This window comes from Macaca nemestrina, chromosome 8 (assembly GCF_043159975.1).
Source record: "Macaca nemestrina isolate mMacNem1 chromosome 8, mMacNem.hap1, whole genome shotgun sequence".
Lineage (NCBI taxonomy): Eukaryota > Metazoa > Chordata > Mammalia > Primates > Cercopithecidae > Macaca > Macaca nemestrina.
The window spans coordinates 125714915-125732507 of record NC_092132.1 but is presented as its reverse complement, the minus strand read 5'-3'; the positions used below and the strand labels follow the sequence as shown (position 1 = coordinate 125732507).

At 43.3% G+C, this 17593-nt stretch overlaps 1 protein-coding gene across 4 annotated transcripts in view; it reads left to right on the top strand.

Moving 5' to 3' along the window:
- Window positions 1-17593, top strand: part of LOC105481991 (exostosin like glycosyltransferase 3) — a 131210-nt gene that overhangs the window by 105741 nt on the left and 7876 nt on the right. For all 4 annotated transcript variants that reach the window (XM_011741801.2, XM_011741800.3, XM_011741807.3 and 1 more), the window contains exons 4-6: window positions 3082-3209; window positions 9368-9512; window positions 14757-14885. In XM_011741801.2, the coding sequence (XP_011740103.1) occupies window positions 3082-3209; window positions 9368-9512; window positions 14757-14885 (402 nt within the window). The remainder of the gene's footprint in view (window positions 1-3081; window positions 3210-9367; window positions 9513-14756; window positions 14886-17593) is intronic.

Here is a 17593-nt window from a genome sequence, read left to right as displayed (position 1 = left end):
TTCTCCCCATTTAATGTGCACAGGAATCCCCCAGGGGCATGTTAAAATGCAGATTCTGACTCTGGGCTTGGGGTGGTGCCAGCACCCCTGCAGGCCCCAGTGGTGTGTGCTGCTGGTCTTCACTTCACACTTTGAACACTGAAGCTCCTTGCTATATTCCTGGTTTACTAATTGTGCCGTAGATAATCTGTCTGAAGGTTAACCCACAAAACTGATAATCTTCAAGCCAATATTCAAGAACTGACATTTTCAAGTGGTTTTTCTTCATTTTAAGCTGTGTGTATTCACTGCTGCAGGTGACGGCGAGCTTTGTTTGGCTGAATTGGCAGAATTAGTTCTATACTGAGTGAATGCTAGGTGTGTTAGGAAGGTAAAGTGAATGATTGGGGGGAGTTTGTTGAGGGAGTTTGTGAACAGCTGCTATGTGCCATCATTTCCAAGGCAGACCTTATTTTACATTTTGTCATCTCTGAAATTGAGGATGCGTCTTACAATGGATGGCCTCTCACCATCGCCGAGCTTGCCATTCAAGTCCAGCCCCTTCTTGCCACCCTCCCGCCCTGTGGCAAGCGGAGCTGACAGCTGCTAAGGTGAGCACTTGGCATCTCCTCTCCTTGCCGCTCTCTCTTGTCTGACCTAGGCCTCACTCCGTCCTTCGTTTTGTCATTGCGGAGTCTGAGCTTAAGACACCCTGGGCTGTACACTTGGGGATTTTTATGCTGGTCAGACATGCTGCAGGGCAAAGTAGATCTCTCAATCTGTTGCTTGGCTTGGACATCTGTTAACTGTGGTGGCGAATCTTGCAGATCCTTCTTTGTCTTGAGTTGGGCAGGAACTCCTCTGGGGCTGAAGTGGAGTCTTAAAGAAAGCTCTGGCTGAGAGTGTTGGCTGTCACCTGTAATCCTGTCACTTTTTTTGGAAGGCTGAGGGAGGGGGAATGCTTGAGACCAGGAGTTTGAGGCCAGTCTAGGCTACCTAGCGAGACCGTGTCTTTACAAGTTTTTTTTTTTTTTGAAATTACCCAAGTATGGTGGTGCATGCCTGTAGGTCCAGCTACTTGGGGGGCTGAGGCAAGAGGATCAATCACTTGAGCTAAGGAGCTCTAGGCTGCAGTGAGCTATGACAGCACCATTGCACTCCAGCCTAGGTGACAACTCAAGACTCCATCTCTTAAAAAAATTTTTTTTAAAGTTCTGTAATAAAGTAAACATGGGATCATCAATTTCACATGCCTTCTTAATTAGCAACATTGTTTTTCCTTGACAGTGCACAGATTAATAATGCATTTTCAGGCCAGGTGTGGTGACTCATGCCTGTAATCCCAGCACTTTGAGAGGCTGAGGCAGGCAGATGCCATAAGGTCAGGAGTTCAAGACCAGCCTGGGCAATATGGTGAAACCCTGTCTCTACAAAAATACAAAAATTATCCGGGCATGGTGGTATCTGCTTGTAGTTCCAGCTACTTGGGAAGCTGAGGCAGGAGGATCACTTGAGCCTGGCAGATGGAAGTTGTAGTGAACTGAGATTGTACCATGGCACTCCAGCCTGGGCCACAGTGAGACTCTATCTCAAAAAAAAAAAAAAAAAAAAAAAAAACTGGGCGTGGTGGCTCATGCCTGTAATCCTTGCACTGTGGGAGGCCGAGATGGGAGGATCACTTGAGCTCAGGAGTGTTCTAGACCAGCCTGGGCAACATAGTGATGAGACTTTGAGAACTTTTTTTTTTTAAAGGTATGAATTAGAGTTTTGGCTCTTGCAACTTGCCAGTTGTATGACATCACTCTGGGCCTCAGTTTCTGCATGTATAAAGTGAGAGACACTATAGTCTCCAAAGCCCTTCTAGCTCTGAATTAATTGGATTTTAAGTGTGCTAGAATGAATGAATTGAAGTATGAGGGCTCTGCGTTAAGAACACGGAATAAAGGATTCTCCTGGTAAGGAGGGTGTGGCAAGAGGCGTCTTAGCTGGACCTCCAGCGGGAGGGAAGGTATTATTTGAAGCTGAAGAGACATGCTAGTAGGTCACAGAGCTCCTTGGAAACCATTCATAAAATTAAGTCCTCAGATGCAATTAATTCATCATGCCAGGTAGAGGTTGTCCTCAGTACAAGTAAAACAGTTTGTTGGAAGTAAGGTGATTTTTCGTGGCATTCTGAAAAGATCATTCTTCACGAGATGCTCTTTGTTTTTGGGGTTTGAGAGCAAAATAATGGTTCCCCTTTGGTTGGACTAATTAGACAAAGATACTCTAAGAATAAAATGAGCCATCCAGGTACTGACTGTGGTCATGATTTATATGAGTATTAGGTGGCAAGGTGAATAACACAGCTACTCACCCACATTGTAGGTAAACTAAACTGAGATATGGTAAAATAAAAATTGTTTTGTTATATAGTTGTACTGTTTGAAGCACCAATTTTTTTTTTATGAAGAAAATACTGCTTTGCATATATGTAGAATCACTTAGATGTTTTTTGAATTGGGATTTGCTGAAGATGCAGAAGCTGTTGTACTGAGTACATGACACCTTGAAAAGAAAGAAAAAGTTTGTGTACGAGTAGTCAGCACTGTAGGTAGGAATTGCAAAGGTGAAGTAATTAATCTCGACCAGATGGGCTGTGCTCTTTTTTTGGGTTTATATCCCAAAAAGGCATTAGAATTGGGAGTCAGAAGTGACAGACTCACGAGGTTTCTGAGTTAGGTTTTAAAATTACTGACCAGGCTGGGAACTCCATAGCCATTGGAATCTCAGATCCACTCTGCCACCTTGTGTTCTCTGGGGAGAGTCGTTTTTAATTTCCCTACATCGTGTTTATTGCATGTGTAAAATAATCCTCAGCTTTTGCTTGATTCACAAGAAAATTAGCTAACGAGTGAAGCTGAAAAGGTAAATCCATATACATTTATTGAAGTGTAAGGCAGCTTTTATTCCTGAAAGGCACATGCTAGATTTTACAAGTGCGGAGATCAGTCAAAATTATTCAGTAAATCCAGCCATGATCTCCTTAGACCTAAATACACATTTTGTTTGACCTTCCATAACACAGCCTTGATTTTTAATGTTTTTCCTTCCTCATCACAGGTGGTCCGTACTGAGAAGAACAGTTTGAACAACCGATTCTTACCCTGGAATGAAATTGAGACAGAGGCCATCCTGTCCATCGATGACGACGCTCACCTCCGCCATGACGAAATCATGTTTGGGTTCCGGTGAGAGACTAATTTCCAGTCAAACACTTTAGGTTGCAAGTGACAGAAAACCTGGATTAGGCAGCAAAATGAATTTCTGATGGTAATTGGCTGATGGTAACTGAGAAACCCTTACAGGTAGTCAGGGCTGATGTGGGACGTGGCTGGATGCAGGCTTGTAGATGGCGTTGGAGGAGTCTGTCTCTCTTTACCTCTAGGCTGTGCTCTGCGTTCCTACAGGCCTTCCCTCTGTGGCCGGGGAGGTGGAATTCTTTGATTGGCTAGACCGTGGTTATCTGCCTGCTCCTGGTGCTGCAGGTGTATCATCCTTAAATCCAAACTACATGGGCAGAGAGTAGAGGCAACGGGTAGGGTAGTTCTCTAAAGGAAATAGGAGGGTTTCGTTTTTACAGGAATGGGAAGTAACTTCCAGGCAGGCAGAAGTGACATGTTGCTGTGTGTTGGAGCAATGGAACAGTGCCAGGATCCTGGACCCAAAAAGATTTGGGGGAAAGAGGGTGTCAGAAGCAATGATTTGAAAGGGAAAAGAAGGGAAGGAGGAAAAGGAGGTGGTGGTAATGATGGCAGCGATGATGATGCTAAACATATGTTGAACCCGTACTGTGTGCCAGGGACTAGCCTAGGACTTTTTCTGTCTTATCTCATTAATCCTTCTAAAATTTGATGACATAAATTGTAGCTGTCTACATTTTATATAGGAGTAAATTGAGATACAAGAGAACAAAACCATGTAGAAGCTAGGAAGTGGCAGCAGAGCTCTGGGTTCAAATGCAGGTTTGTCACACTCCCGACGTTCACCCAGCCTTCAGCTCTCGTGCCTTCTTGAGTCTTAGGAATTGCTGAAGGATCCCACTTGAGGGTCACTGTGGGGAAGAGGATGGAGTAGATGAAGGCTACTCCAAGTGTGTCAGGGACTGGGATGTTGGCTTGGGGACAGTTGGTTACCTGTTTATGGTGAGGTAAGTACAAAAATTGAGGGCAAGCATTCAGAAACTTTTAAAGCAATTTGACATTTACTATGAAATCCAAGTATATGATTATTTTTCTTGTAGTTCTTTTTTTTTTTGCAACATTTCTTCAATATAATTCAGACACCGTAAAATTTCCTCATATTAGTGTATGATTCAGTGGTTTTAGTATATTCAGAGTTGCACAAACATCACCATGGTTAATTTTAGAAATCTTCATCACCACTGAAGGAAACCCTGTACCTAGTACCTATTAACAGCCATTCCCAATTTTTCTCCAACCCCTCTCAGTCCTAGGTAGCCACTCAATCTTTGTGTCTCTATATATTTGCCTATTCTGGACATTTTCTATAAATAGAACCGTACAACCACGCATGGCCTTTTATGACTTTCTTCTTTCACTGAACATGATGTTTTCAGGGTTCATCCATCTTGTAGCAGGTATCAGTTCTTTTTTTTTTTTTTTTTTTTTTTGAGATGGAGTCTCACTCTGTTGCCCAAGCTGGAGTGTAGTGGCTTGATCGCAGCTCATTGCAGCCTCTGCCTCCTAGGTTCAAGTGATTCTCTCATGTCAGCCTCCTGAGTAGCTGGGATTACAGGTATGGACCACCACACCCAGCTAATTTTATTTTTTGTATTTTAGTAGAGATGGGATTTCACCATGTTGCCCAGGCTGGTCTTGGACTCCTGAGCTCAGGCGACCTGCCCGCCTCGGCCTCCCAAAGTGCTGGGATTACAGGCTTGAGCCATGGTGCCCAGCCCAGGTACCAGTTAGTCATTCATTTTCTGTTGATGGCTGTTTGGGTCATTTCTATTTCTTGGCTATTGTGAATAATGCTGTGAACCTTCATGTGCAAGTTTTTGTATGAACATGTCATTCCTCTTGAGTGTATACCTAAGAGTAATGTGGATAGCTGCTTTAACATTTTGAGCCTGTCAGATTGTTTTTCTGGGTGGCAGCCCCATACTGCATTCTCACCAGCAGTGTATGAAGCTTCTAGTTTCTCCACATCCTCGTCAACGCTTGTTATTTTCTATTTTCAAAATTTATAGCCGTCCTAGTCATTGTAAAGTGACAACTCGTGTGTGTGTGTGTGTGTGTATTTTTTTTTTTTTTTTTTTGAGATGGGGGTCTCACACTGTTACTGAGGCTGGAGTACAGTGGTGCAATCTTAGCACGTGGTAACCTTGAACTCCTGGGCTCAAGTGATCCTCCTGAGTAGCTGGGACTACAGGCTCACATCACCACACCTGGCTAATCTTTACATTTTTTTTTTTTGGTAGAGATGGGGTCTCACTTTGTTATTCAAATTGGTCTGAAACTCCTGGCCTCCAGCAGGCCTCCCAAGTGCTGGGATTACAGGCATGAGCCACAGTACCCAGACATACAGTTGTGATTTGCATTTCTCTCGATGTTGAACATCTTTTCATGTGCTTATTGATCAGTTAGTTAGCCTTTGTATACCTTCTTTGGAGAAATGGCTTTTCACATTCTTTGCCCATTTTTGTTTGGATTGTCCTTTTTTTTTTTTGAGACAGAGTCTCGCTCTGTCACCCAGGCTGGAGTGCAGTGGTGTGATCTTGGCTCACTGCAAGCTCCGCCTCCCGGGTTCATGCCATTCTCCTGCCTCAGCCTTCCAAGTGGCTGGGACTACAGGCGCCCGCCACCATGCCCAGCTAATTTTTGTATTTTTAGTAGAGACGGGGTTTCACCGTGTTGACCAGGCTGGTCTCGAACTCCTGACCTCAGGTGATCCACCTGCCTCAGCCTCCCAAAGTGCTGGGATTACAGGCATGAGCCACCGCACCAGGCCAGGATTGTCTTTTTATTATCATGTTATAAGAGTTCTTTATATATTCTAGATGCAAGTCCCTTATCAGAGATCAGAGTTGCACATATTTTCTCCCATTCCATGGGTTATTTTCTTACTTACCTGATGGTATTATTTGAAGCACAGAGTTCATGTTTTGAAATTCAGTGGATCTGTTTTCTTTGGTTGCTTGTGCTTTGGGTGTCATATTTAGAAACCAGGCAGTTCATTTTTGTTGTATTTTACCAAAGTATTAATCTATAATAATTTTGGGGAAAAATTAGTTCTTCCCCACATCATTTGAAAACCACTGGAGGCCAGGTATAGTGGCTCACGCCAGTAATCCCAGCACTTTGGGAGACCAAGGTGGGTGGATCACCTGAGGTCAGGAGTTCGAGACCAGCCTGGCCAACATGGCGAAACCCTGTCTTTACTAAAAATATAAAAATTAGCAGGGCGTGTTGGCGCGTGCCTGTAATCCCAGCTTCTCAGGAGGCTGAGACAGGGGAATTACTTGAACCTGGGAGCGGAGGTTGCAGTGAGCCAAGATCACGCCACTTCTAGCCTGGGCAACAGAGCTAAAAAAAAAAAAAAAAAAAAAAAAAAAAGCCACTGGAGTAGATTTCTTTGGAGGTCTTGTTCAAATTAAGTGTGGATCCAGAATAGAGAGTTCTTTCTCTGTGCTTCCATTCTGTTCACCGAAGGCCTAACCTGACCTACCTGGCAATGGGGCTGCCTTTGGCTTAGGCTTGTAAGAGCAGATGCTCAGATGAAAAGAGCAGTGGCTTTATTGCTCATCTGTCTTAAATCCATCTGTAAAGAATGATTTGACACATTTCTGAAAAATTAGAACATCTGTTCTTATTCTCCTCCACCCAGCCTCTCACATTTCCTTTGACCTCTTGCCTAGTGTACTATTGAGGCAAATCTATTGATAGCTGTGATTTAAAAAAATCCTTGTAAGCCGAGGTGTATTTTTTTTTACACGATAACAAATAGCTGACTCTCTCCATTTGTTTTTATGAAAGGAAAAAAGCCATGCAGTAGCTCCAGGCGTGATCTTTGCTGCTGCAGGTGGTAGTGGTAGGGGGTGGGCGGCAGGGAATGTGTTTCTGCTGCAGCGTGATGTGGTTTGGAGCATGCTGAAGGGCTGGTGTGGTGAGCATAGTCGTGGGGTGTTAACAGGAGAACTGCCAACCCTTAGATCCAAGAATGATTTTGATAAGGAGCCCAGCTTTAAGGAGTTTGAAGCTTATTAACATAGCTGGCATTAACATAGCTTCCAAGCCCCTGATTTAGGGATTTCTGACCTTGCCCATGCTATTTTCCAGCAGATTTGCAGGTGGTGAGAGAGTAATGGGAAGCCTTTTAATGTGTCTCTTAACCGTCATTCACGTTTGAGATTTAGCCTCTGGTAATGGAGCTGGTGAATTATTGCTGTCTGTACATCCTAACCTTTTCCCACCCTGACCCTTTTCTTATGTGTTTGGGCATCCTTTGATCTAAAGCCTTTCTCTTATTAATCTCCCCAATTTGCTTATTTCACCTTAATGGGAATGAAACAGACCTAAGTTGAAAGGAAAGGGTAAGTCTAAGAATTCTTTCCTCTGGCAAAGATAGATCTTGACTCACTTCAACTTATGTAGCCAAGAAAGAGATAGAATCAATCGTAAGGGACAGATAGAAAAGGTATACCAAGAGACTTGAGAGCATGTGTCCATACAGAAAGGAATACACGAATGGCTAGAGCAGCATTATTTGTAACAGAAGTGCAAACAACACAGAGGGCTAAATACTGTGGTTCCATTATGTGAGGTCCCTAGGTAGTCATTCATAGAGACCGAGAGCAGAATAGAGGCTGCGGGAAGGTGGGAGTGGGGATGACTGTTTAATGGGGACAGAGTTTCCGTTTGGGCAGATGAAAGAGTTCTGGAGATGGATGGCAGGCATGGTTGCACAACACTGTGAATGTCTGTAACGCCACTGAACCATATATTTAAAAATGATTAAGATGGTACATTTTATGTTCATTTTGCCACAATTAAAAAAAAATCAGTTGTCTTAAAAAACCCGCCTAGAAGGCTATTACATTGTGATAGAAATTGTGATTTCTCATCTTTTGGATTAGATTAGAGTCTTCCAGACTTATTAGGAGAGAAGCTCTTTTGAAATAAAATATGTGTCTTAGGAACTGAAGTTCCATGTAAGTGATGAGGGAGTTTGCAGGCAGTTTAAATCTCTGGCAGCCCTTCTGCAGGCCTGTTGGGTTCTGTGGAGCTTAAAACGCTTTCAGTTCTCCAATGTATCCTGTGACACTGGGGACCAATTTTATTTGTTCTACTTTGCCTATAAATTTGGAGATGATATAAAAGTTTCTACTGAAACATATTGAATTCTCCATTTATTTCTGCCATTTAATGAAACCTTTCAGTTGTATGGTTCTGTAGACCACTTCTCACGATACACGTTTCTCCCTCAGCCCTGCTCAAATTTGGAATTAGGAGTGGTGCAGTTCAGTAGTCTTCTGTGGTTAAACCAGTGGTCTCCAAACCTTTTTATTATGTTTCTTCTTCATAAAAGAAAAGTGTGCAGTATATGTAAATTACATACACGTCCTACTGAACTAATATGTCGTGCTCATTAAAAACAAAGCCTTTCTTAGAAAATGTTGGTTCATTCATTTTTAGAGCCAGGTCTTGCTCTGTTGCTCAGGCCGAGTGCAGTGGTGCAATCACAGCTCACTGCAGCCTTGAACTCTTGGGCTCAGGCAGTCCTTCCACCTCAGCCTCCCAAGTAGCTGGTAGTACAGTTGTACTCCACCATGCCCAGCTAATTAGAAACAATTTTTTTTTATAGAGACAGGATCTTGCTATGTTGCCCAGGCAGGTCTCCAACTCCATGCTTCAAGCGGTCCTCCTGTGTTGGCCTCCCAAGTGCTGAGGTTACAGGCATGAGCCACCCTGCCCGGCCCTTTCTTAGAAATTAAATAAGCTAAAAAGAGAATTGAAATTGATATCATCTTCCTGCTTCTTAGTAGATTATTGTACATACCCCATTCTGGAGACCTCCTTAGTAGATTATTGTATATACCCCATGCTGGAGACCCCTTTCCCAAGTTATGACTTATTCTTTCTGGAAGGGCTGGAGGATACTGACTGCTAGAGGAACAATGTGCAGGTGCTTATTAAGGAAGCTGAATATGGTACCTTATTTGCTTTTATCCTGTTTGGCTTGTTGTTGATTTTGTTTTATTTTGAAAGGATAAGAGAAGTAAAAGCCTAAGGGCCAGAGCTTGTAAGGTAGAGGCAATAACTGTGAACGCTTTTGATGACCCTAAAGCTTTGTACTCAGGTCTGTGTATGCACTTGTGTTTTTCAAGGGTGTGGAGAGAAGCTCGGGACCGCATCGTGGGCTTCCCTGGCCGTTACCACGCATGGGACATCCCCCATCAGTCCTGGCTCTACAACTCCAACTACTCGTGTGAGCTGTCCATGGTGCTGACAGGTGCTGCCTTCTTTCACAAGGTAGGAAAAAGCTGGTAATAATGGCATTGACTTGGTGAGAGTTTGGCCTTTGTGTGATAGTGGAATGCTGCCCTCAGCTTAGCTCTCCTAATGCTTCTTACATGTTTCTTCTGTGCTAGAAGTCAGTTGTTTCAATTTTTAGAGACAATGATCAAGATGCTTAGAGCAACTCTGGGATAAAAAGTCAAGATTAGAGGGCTGCCTGTACAGTTGCACATAGGCCATTTGGAAACCACTTTATCTTTCTGGGCACTGGCTCTCCCTTTGTAAAACTGAGGGCTCTGGGCTAAAAGACACCTCAAATACTTCTGGTTTCAACACTACCACCCCAGATGTGGCCCGGCTATCAGAAGGTGACCTGGGCACTTTTCTGACTTAGATGTACCATGCCTGTCCCAGGCCCCGCGATGAGCCTCTGTGTGGCTCTGCCAGTTCTTTGTGATACTTTAGTGCTTATTCTTTCACTGTGTCTCATCATCTAATTTTCACTGAATATCTGAAGCTTAGGACCCTGCAGTCTTTCCTCCTCTACTGGTCTGTGTTCTGTTTTTTTGCTCTTGGCCTGTCTTCCCTCTCTACCTCTTCCATTCTGTAAAGTGGCCCCTGACCACGTGTGGCCACAGAGCACCTGGCACATGACTGGTCAGAATGGAGACGTGCTGTTAAGTGTAAAGTGCACAACAGCCTGCGAAAACTTGTAACTAAGGATGTCACATAGCTCAGTAATTGTTTATATTGATTGCATCTTGAAATGCAGTTAGTTTGGATTACTGGGTTAAATAAAATTATTGAATTTTACTGTCTCTTTTTACTTTTTAACGATGTGGCTTCTAGAAAGTTTACAGTGCTGTATGTGGTTTGCCTTCTGTGTCCGTGAGTGCTGCTCTCTACCTCCCTCCTGAGGTCTTCCCGGGCCCTGAGGAGTCCCTGTTCTAAATTACCCTGGCATTACCCCCACTGCCCACCTCACAGAGCACCTCTTCTGTCCCGAGTCTTCTCTGAAGACAGTGCTCCCTTTAGCCTTTTCCTGTGGACTTTGAGGCACTCATTTCCCCACATCTGTGCTTTGGCACAGGGCAGGCGTAGGGAACGTTTTCATTGCTTACCGATGACACTTCCTTCCCAACTGGCACATAAAGTCTCATTTGCAGCTCCTGTCGTCTGTCTTCCTGCCATCAACTAGCCTTTTCATCGTGCCCTGACAGTCACCAAAGATGGCGGCACCTGCCTCCTTCTCTTTGTCTGCATTCATGCCCTCCACGGTTCTGGCGCCTTCACTGTCCTCACAGAAGACCCTCCCACCGCTTTCTCTGCATGGATGGTGAAGCGTCCCGGGGTCTAGCCTCTGTTGCTCTTCTTATTTTCCCTAGGCGTTCTCTCACACACTCAAGGTTTCGAGGCTTTTCCTAGCATCTGCAGGCTGGTGATTTCCTCTTCTGTATTCCAGCCTTGGCCTTTCTTGCTGAGGTTTGCGTTTGTGTATTTAATTATTTTCAGCATATCTCCCGTTTGCCCCTCAGACACTTCAGATAAACTTTTCCCTCACCGTCTCTCCCCAGCTCCTTGAAGTCTTTCCTCCCTTACATAGCTCACATCTCAGGTGGCGGCATCTTGCCGGTCACCTCAAATAGAACAATACAATTCATTTTTATAGGGACTTTTTTTTTGTTTTTTAAGACAGGGTCTCACTGTCGCCCAGGCTGGAGTGTAATAGTGGGATCTCAGCTCACTGCAGCCTCAAACTCTTGGGACCAGGTGACCCTCCTGCTTCTGCCTCCTGGGTAGCTGGGACGACAGGCATGCATCACTACACCTGACTAATTTTTTTTTTTTTTTTGGTATTTTTTGTAGAGACGCGGTTTTGCAATGTTGCTCAGGCTGGTCTCCAACTCCTGGGCTCAAGCGATCTGCCCGCATTAGCCTCCCAAAGTGTTGGGATTACAGATGTGAGGCGCTGTGCCTGACCTATAGGGACATTTTGAACCAGCCTAAGCAGTCATTAAACTTTCAGCTGTTCTTTTAAAAACTTAATGTGTGAAGTTGATACACTCATCCCATTCTTGCACTTCTCCTCAGGACTTCCTTTCCTTGGGTGGGCTTTGTTTGGGGAATTGCAAGTAGGGTGAGAAGAGCAGGGTGTTAGCAGCTGGTCAGCTAAGAAGGAGCCACTGACTGATCTTAGCAGTGTCTACTCATACCTTGAGGATGTACTTTTCTTCTGAATTGCCTTCTCAGATTCAGATTGTTCTTTAAAATCACGAACGGTCAGGTACCTCTACTTTCAAGAAATCATTTACTTAATGAAATTTAGTATTTTTTCTGTGTGAAAATCTATAAAGAAGATTACAGACTAGCAGCCCCCAAGCCTCAGTTGGCTTCCAGAGAGACTTTTGGGCCCTCTAGTGTTGTCCTATACACTGACAACTTTTAAAAATCAGAAGATTTCATAAAAGACCTGAGCTGCAATACAAATGAAGATCAGGTCCTATGAGGCCCTGGCTGGGGCTTCGTGGCGGCTGCTCCTGTAGTTGGGGCCCATGATGGGGTCTGCGTGCGCTCACCTGCCTGTGGCTCCTCGTTTTTCTTACACCCATTTCTGTTTTTATTTTTTTGAGACTGAGTCGTGCTCTGTGGCCCAGGCTGGAGTGCAGTGGCACGATCTCGGCTCCCTGCAATCTCTGCCTCCTCAGTTCAAGCAATTCTCCTGCCTCAGCCTCCCGAGTAGCTGGGACTGCAGGAGCATGCCACCACACCTCGCTAATTTTTATATATTTAGTAGAGATGGGATTTCACTGTGTTGGTCAGGCTAGTCTTGAATTCCTGACCTCAAGTGATCCATGCATGTGATAGATATTTTTTAAAGGTTGAAATAAAGGTGAAACAAAATTTTAAAATAATGTGATCACTAAAGTCTTAAATTTTAGTGAAAGCAGTATGATTGAATATGTTTTATTATTTTTGAAAATCTTGATACTGTGTGTTACAGCAAGTCAAGTCTGTTTCTAAATTAAACTTTTTTTTTCCTTTTTTTCTTTTCTTTTTGAGGTGGAGTCTTCTCACTTCTTTGCCCAGGCTGCAATGCAGTAGTGTGATCTTGGCTCACTGCAACCTCTGCCTCCTGGGTTCAAGTAATTCTTCTGCCTCAGCCTCCCCAGTAGCTGGGATTATAGGCATGTGCCACCACGCCCGGCTAATTTTTGTATTTTTAATAGAGATGGGGTTTCACCCTGTTGGCCAGGCTGGTCTCGAACTCCTGACCTCAAGTGATCACCAGCCTCAGCCTCCCAAAGTGCTGGGATTATAGGCGTGAGCCACCACACCTGGCCAACATAAATCATTTTTGACAGCAGAACCACATGCTGATGGAAATAACTGAACATTTATTCTGATAATGCTTTCATCATAGTTTTTAAAAAAATTATTATTAAAAGGCAGTTCTTATTACTAAAATGTCTCTTCTTTCAAGACATGAGTTATGTTAATACCTTCTCATCAGCATACTAAGGACAGTCACTGGCCATTTAAAGGGTCAATAAATTTGAATTACCTTTTTAAAAAAATGTATTATTTTTTATTTTATTTATTCTTACTTTTTTTTTTTTTTTTTTGAGACGGCATCTCACTCTGTCACCCAGGCTGGATTGCAGTGGCACAACCATGGCTCAGTGCAGCCTAGAACTCCCAGGCTCAAGCGATCTTCTCACCTCAGCCTCCTGAGTAGCAGGCATTACAGGCACATACCACTACATCTGGCTATTTTTTTTATTTTTCGTAGCTATGAGGTCTTCTCCTTATGTTGCCCAGGCTGGCCTTGAACTCTTGGGCTCAAGCATTTCACCCACCTTGGCCTCCCAAAAAAAGTGTTGGGATTACAGGCATGAGCCACCATGCCCAGCCTGGATCACTTTTTTGTTTAAAAAAAGAAAAAAAAAGTACAATTCATTTTTTAAGTTCACCAACTCTTAAGTACTTTGCTGTTTAAGTTAGTTTGTCTTAAACGAGCACATTTGTTCTGTGTTACAAAAAAATTTTATTATTTCACTAAATAGATTGTATTGTAGGTAATGAAATATGTTAATCAGTTAATCAGTTTAGCTGGGCACTTCACCTGTTCATTTGTTCATTACAGCAAATTGCGACATATAGCAGTTAACATGTGCCCTGTCTTGTAGTATTTGCTGATTTCTGTGGTATGAATAAATATTCTTACCTTGGCTGATTTGAAGTTATCAACATGAGTCACTGAACATGGATTTGGGAAGAGATACACAGTTGTACACCATTATATAGTAATTTCAACATAAACAGTAGATATAGGTAACCTCAAGTTAATAGTAAAATACAAAGTTAGGAAGTAATGAGTTGAAGGTATTTATTGCATGGATTTTTAATATAATTATTTAATTTGAAGTTTATGTAATTACGTCTTTAATGGCTATGTTTAACAACAAGCTCACAACATTCTGAAAATGTAGCGGTCGGCATTCATGAGCAGGTGTGAGTGGCTCCAGCACGCCCCTCTGTGGGCCTTGTAGGACAGTCTGAGAACTTTGCCTTTTACTCTGAGTGAGATGGGAAGTGTTGGAGGCTTTGGAGGGAAGGGGTGACATGTTCAGTTGGCTTGAGTGTTAACACAGTCACCTGCTGTGCTGGGACTAGCACATAGGGAAGAATATGGCAGCAGGGAGAATCTTCAGGAGCTGATGTGGAGAATCCAGACAAGAGATGAAGGTGGCTGGGAGCAGGGGGTAGCCAGGGCCGATAGCGAGTAGTGACCAGACTCAAGAATCTGTACAGGAGGCAGCGAGGGATCGTGTGTTTCGTGGTTCTGTGATTTATTGAGATCTGAGAAAATAACCAGGCTTTTTTCCCTCACTTATCTTTTTTTTTTTTTTTTTCCGCCATTGTTAGAGATAAAATAGTGTTCAACTGAACCAGCATCTGACCTAGTTTGACAAATCTTTATACTTATTTCAAAATTGCTGCGGTACCAAGAAGATGATATGACATTGTTACTAAAGGGGGTGATGATGGCAATTTGAATGGGATAATTCCTCACTGCAGAAGATCCACACGATAGAATGTTTCGAATCCCCGGGCCCAGCCCTGAGTGCCAGGAATACCTCCTAGTTACTGCCACACCCAAACAACCCAAACAACCCCTCCATCCACGCATATTTTGGCTGAAAGCCAACAACCTGTGTCTTCTAACACAGCATGTGGTTCTTTTTCTTCCTCTGACAGTATTATGCCTACCTGTATTCTTATGTGATGCCCCAGGCCATCCGGGACATGGTGGATGAATACATCAACTGTGAGGACATCGCCATGAACTTCCTTGTCTCCCACATCACTCGGAAGCCCCCCATCAAGGTGAGGTCCCGCCGCTGGTGGGACTGGATGCGCGCATGTTTACTTCACTTTTTTTTACAGTAGCGCAGCACGTAACTGCACTGTACCTCAGAGTCCTCATTCATACGATAGGGATGATACTACCTACCTCATCAGAGGATTATGGGCTTAAATAAGTTGTTACGACAGGGGCCCTTCATTCCTAAGGGCAATGGATAGAAATCAGAAGGTTTGGAACTTGGGTGGGAAAGATGTTGCATCATTATTTTTATTAATCTCTTACTGGAATTTAGCATTTTCTTCAATTATGAAACAGGCTACAGTTCACAATAGTATTTGTAGTAACTGATTTGTCACCAGTAGAAATCATAGATATCTTCGTATCACATTACCTTTGTTGGAGTATCTGCAAAAAGTATTGTTTCTATTTGTTACCACTTTGAATTCACGGCAGTTATTCCCTTTCCCCTAGATGTTGTTATTTAATGCATTAGGAAAAGAGCATGTGTGTCACTGTGTTTTACTGAAACTTGCTTCCTTTGTCATCATGTGTATTGCAGTTTATATATCTAAAAACATTATTTTGAGGAGTCCACAGCCTTGATCAGATTGCCAAGCCAGAGGCACAGGCGATGTCCATCAAACAAAAAACTTAAGAATTTCTGAGTTAATATATGTAAGGCTCTAAGAATAGTATTGGCACATAAGTACTATGTAAATTATTTGCTCACAACCAAAAATACCCTCAGAATTTCTAGAATTCCTCTGACAGTATTATGCCTACCTGTATTCTTATGTGATGCCCCAGGCCACCTGGGACATGGTGGATGAATACATCAACTGTGAGGACTACTCACACCTGTGAATTCTAGAAATTCTGAGGGTATTGTTCTGTTTTTTCTTGGAGTTATTAACAAATACACTCAGTGCACGGAAAGCCTGGTTCCACCCCCTTCCTGTCATCTTTGAGGGCTCTGTCAGCAAGTTAGAGCATGCTGGTAAGCGTTAGGATAGCTCAGTCCTTAGAGAAGCAGACGTTATTAGAACCAGTAGTACTGTGGAGTCTGTCACTTCAAATGAATATTTGTGACTGTGCTTATGTCTGTGTTTATGTCTGTTTCATAATTGAAGAAAATGCTAAATTCCAGTAAGAGATTTGTACCTGATGTCTTTAGAAGGGTCAGCAAACTAAAGAGGTCATATTTTCATTATTATCAAAAAGGTATATTACTTAATTTTATGAAATAAGTTTACCTTCATGGGTGTCATTGCCATGAGTAAATAGTTGTGTTCAGCCTGGCATGGTGGCTCATGCCTGTAATCCCAGCACTTTTGGAGGCCATGGCGGGCGGATCGCTTGAGGTCACGAGTTCGTGACCAGCCTGGTCAACACGGCGAAACCCTGACTCTACTAAAAAATATACAAATTAGGCCAGGCGCAGTGGCTCACGCCTATAATCCCAGCATTTTGGGAGGCTGAGGCAGGTGGATCACGAGGTCAGGAGATCGAGACCATCCTGGCTAACACAGTGAAACCCTGTCTCCACTAAAAATACAAAAGATTAGCTGGATGTGGTGGCACGCGCCTATAGTCTCAGCTACTCAGGAGGCCGAGGCAGGAGAATCACTTGAACCTGGGAGGCAGAGGTTGCAGTGAGCTGAGATCATGCCGCCATACTCCAGCCTGGGCGACAGAGCGAGACTCAGTCTCAAAAAGAAAACACACACACACACACGCACACACACACACAACACTACACTAGCTAGGCGTGATGGCATGCGCCTGTGATCCCAGGTACTCAGAAGGCTGAGGCCGGAGAATCGCTTGAACCCAGGAGGCAGAGATGGCAGTGAGCTGAGATCGTGCCACTACACTCCAGCCTGGGTGACTAAGTGAGACTCCATCTCAAAAAAAAATTAATAATAATTGGTTCTAGACTAAGTACCCACCAGCATATACTAATAACAATAATGAAATCATATGTTTAGAAGCCAGGTGCAGTGGCACACACCTGGTAGTCTCAGCTACTCAGGAGGCTGAGGCAGGAGGATTGCTTGAATCCAGAAGTTCAAGGCTGAATGTTCCATGGGCGTGTCTGTGAACAGCCACTGCCTGGGCATCTTAGTGAGAAGTCGTAGCTTGAGTGCTAAGCAGAGTGGCCACCAGAGGACGCTGGTTCCATGCAGCAAAGCATAACAAAGATAGAAATGTATTTGGAGGCTAACTGTGGCTCTTGGGTAGAATGTCACTCCTGATTGTCCCAGGGTTTCTTCTGTCCGAGACTTCTGCTAAAGTCTCACAAGAGAAGAATAATTAGCAAAATAATGTATCAATTTTTTTTAACTGTGAAAAATAATAGTCACAAGTATTTATATAAAAATAGTATGTTTTCCAGGTACAGTGGTAGGTCTCATATTAAACAGTGAAAAGACTTTGTAGACTTTGAGGTAGGGAGGCAAAGGTTTTAGAAAGCAATGAACAATGGGTGCAATTTTCTTTTCCTTATGTTTCCTTTCTTATGTAGCCAGGGACTGGATTTGAGTCAAGATGTGTGCATCAATTTATGCCTCTCTAGTAGACCAGAAGACATGGTCCATGAAAATTTAAAGTATCTGAGTGATTAGGTACCTAATAATAGCATCAGTTACCTGAGCAGGCACAGACATGGGGGATTTTTCATCTTTGTAACGTGTGTTTGTCTACTGCATTATTAGGCCAGTGTTTCATT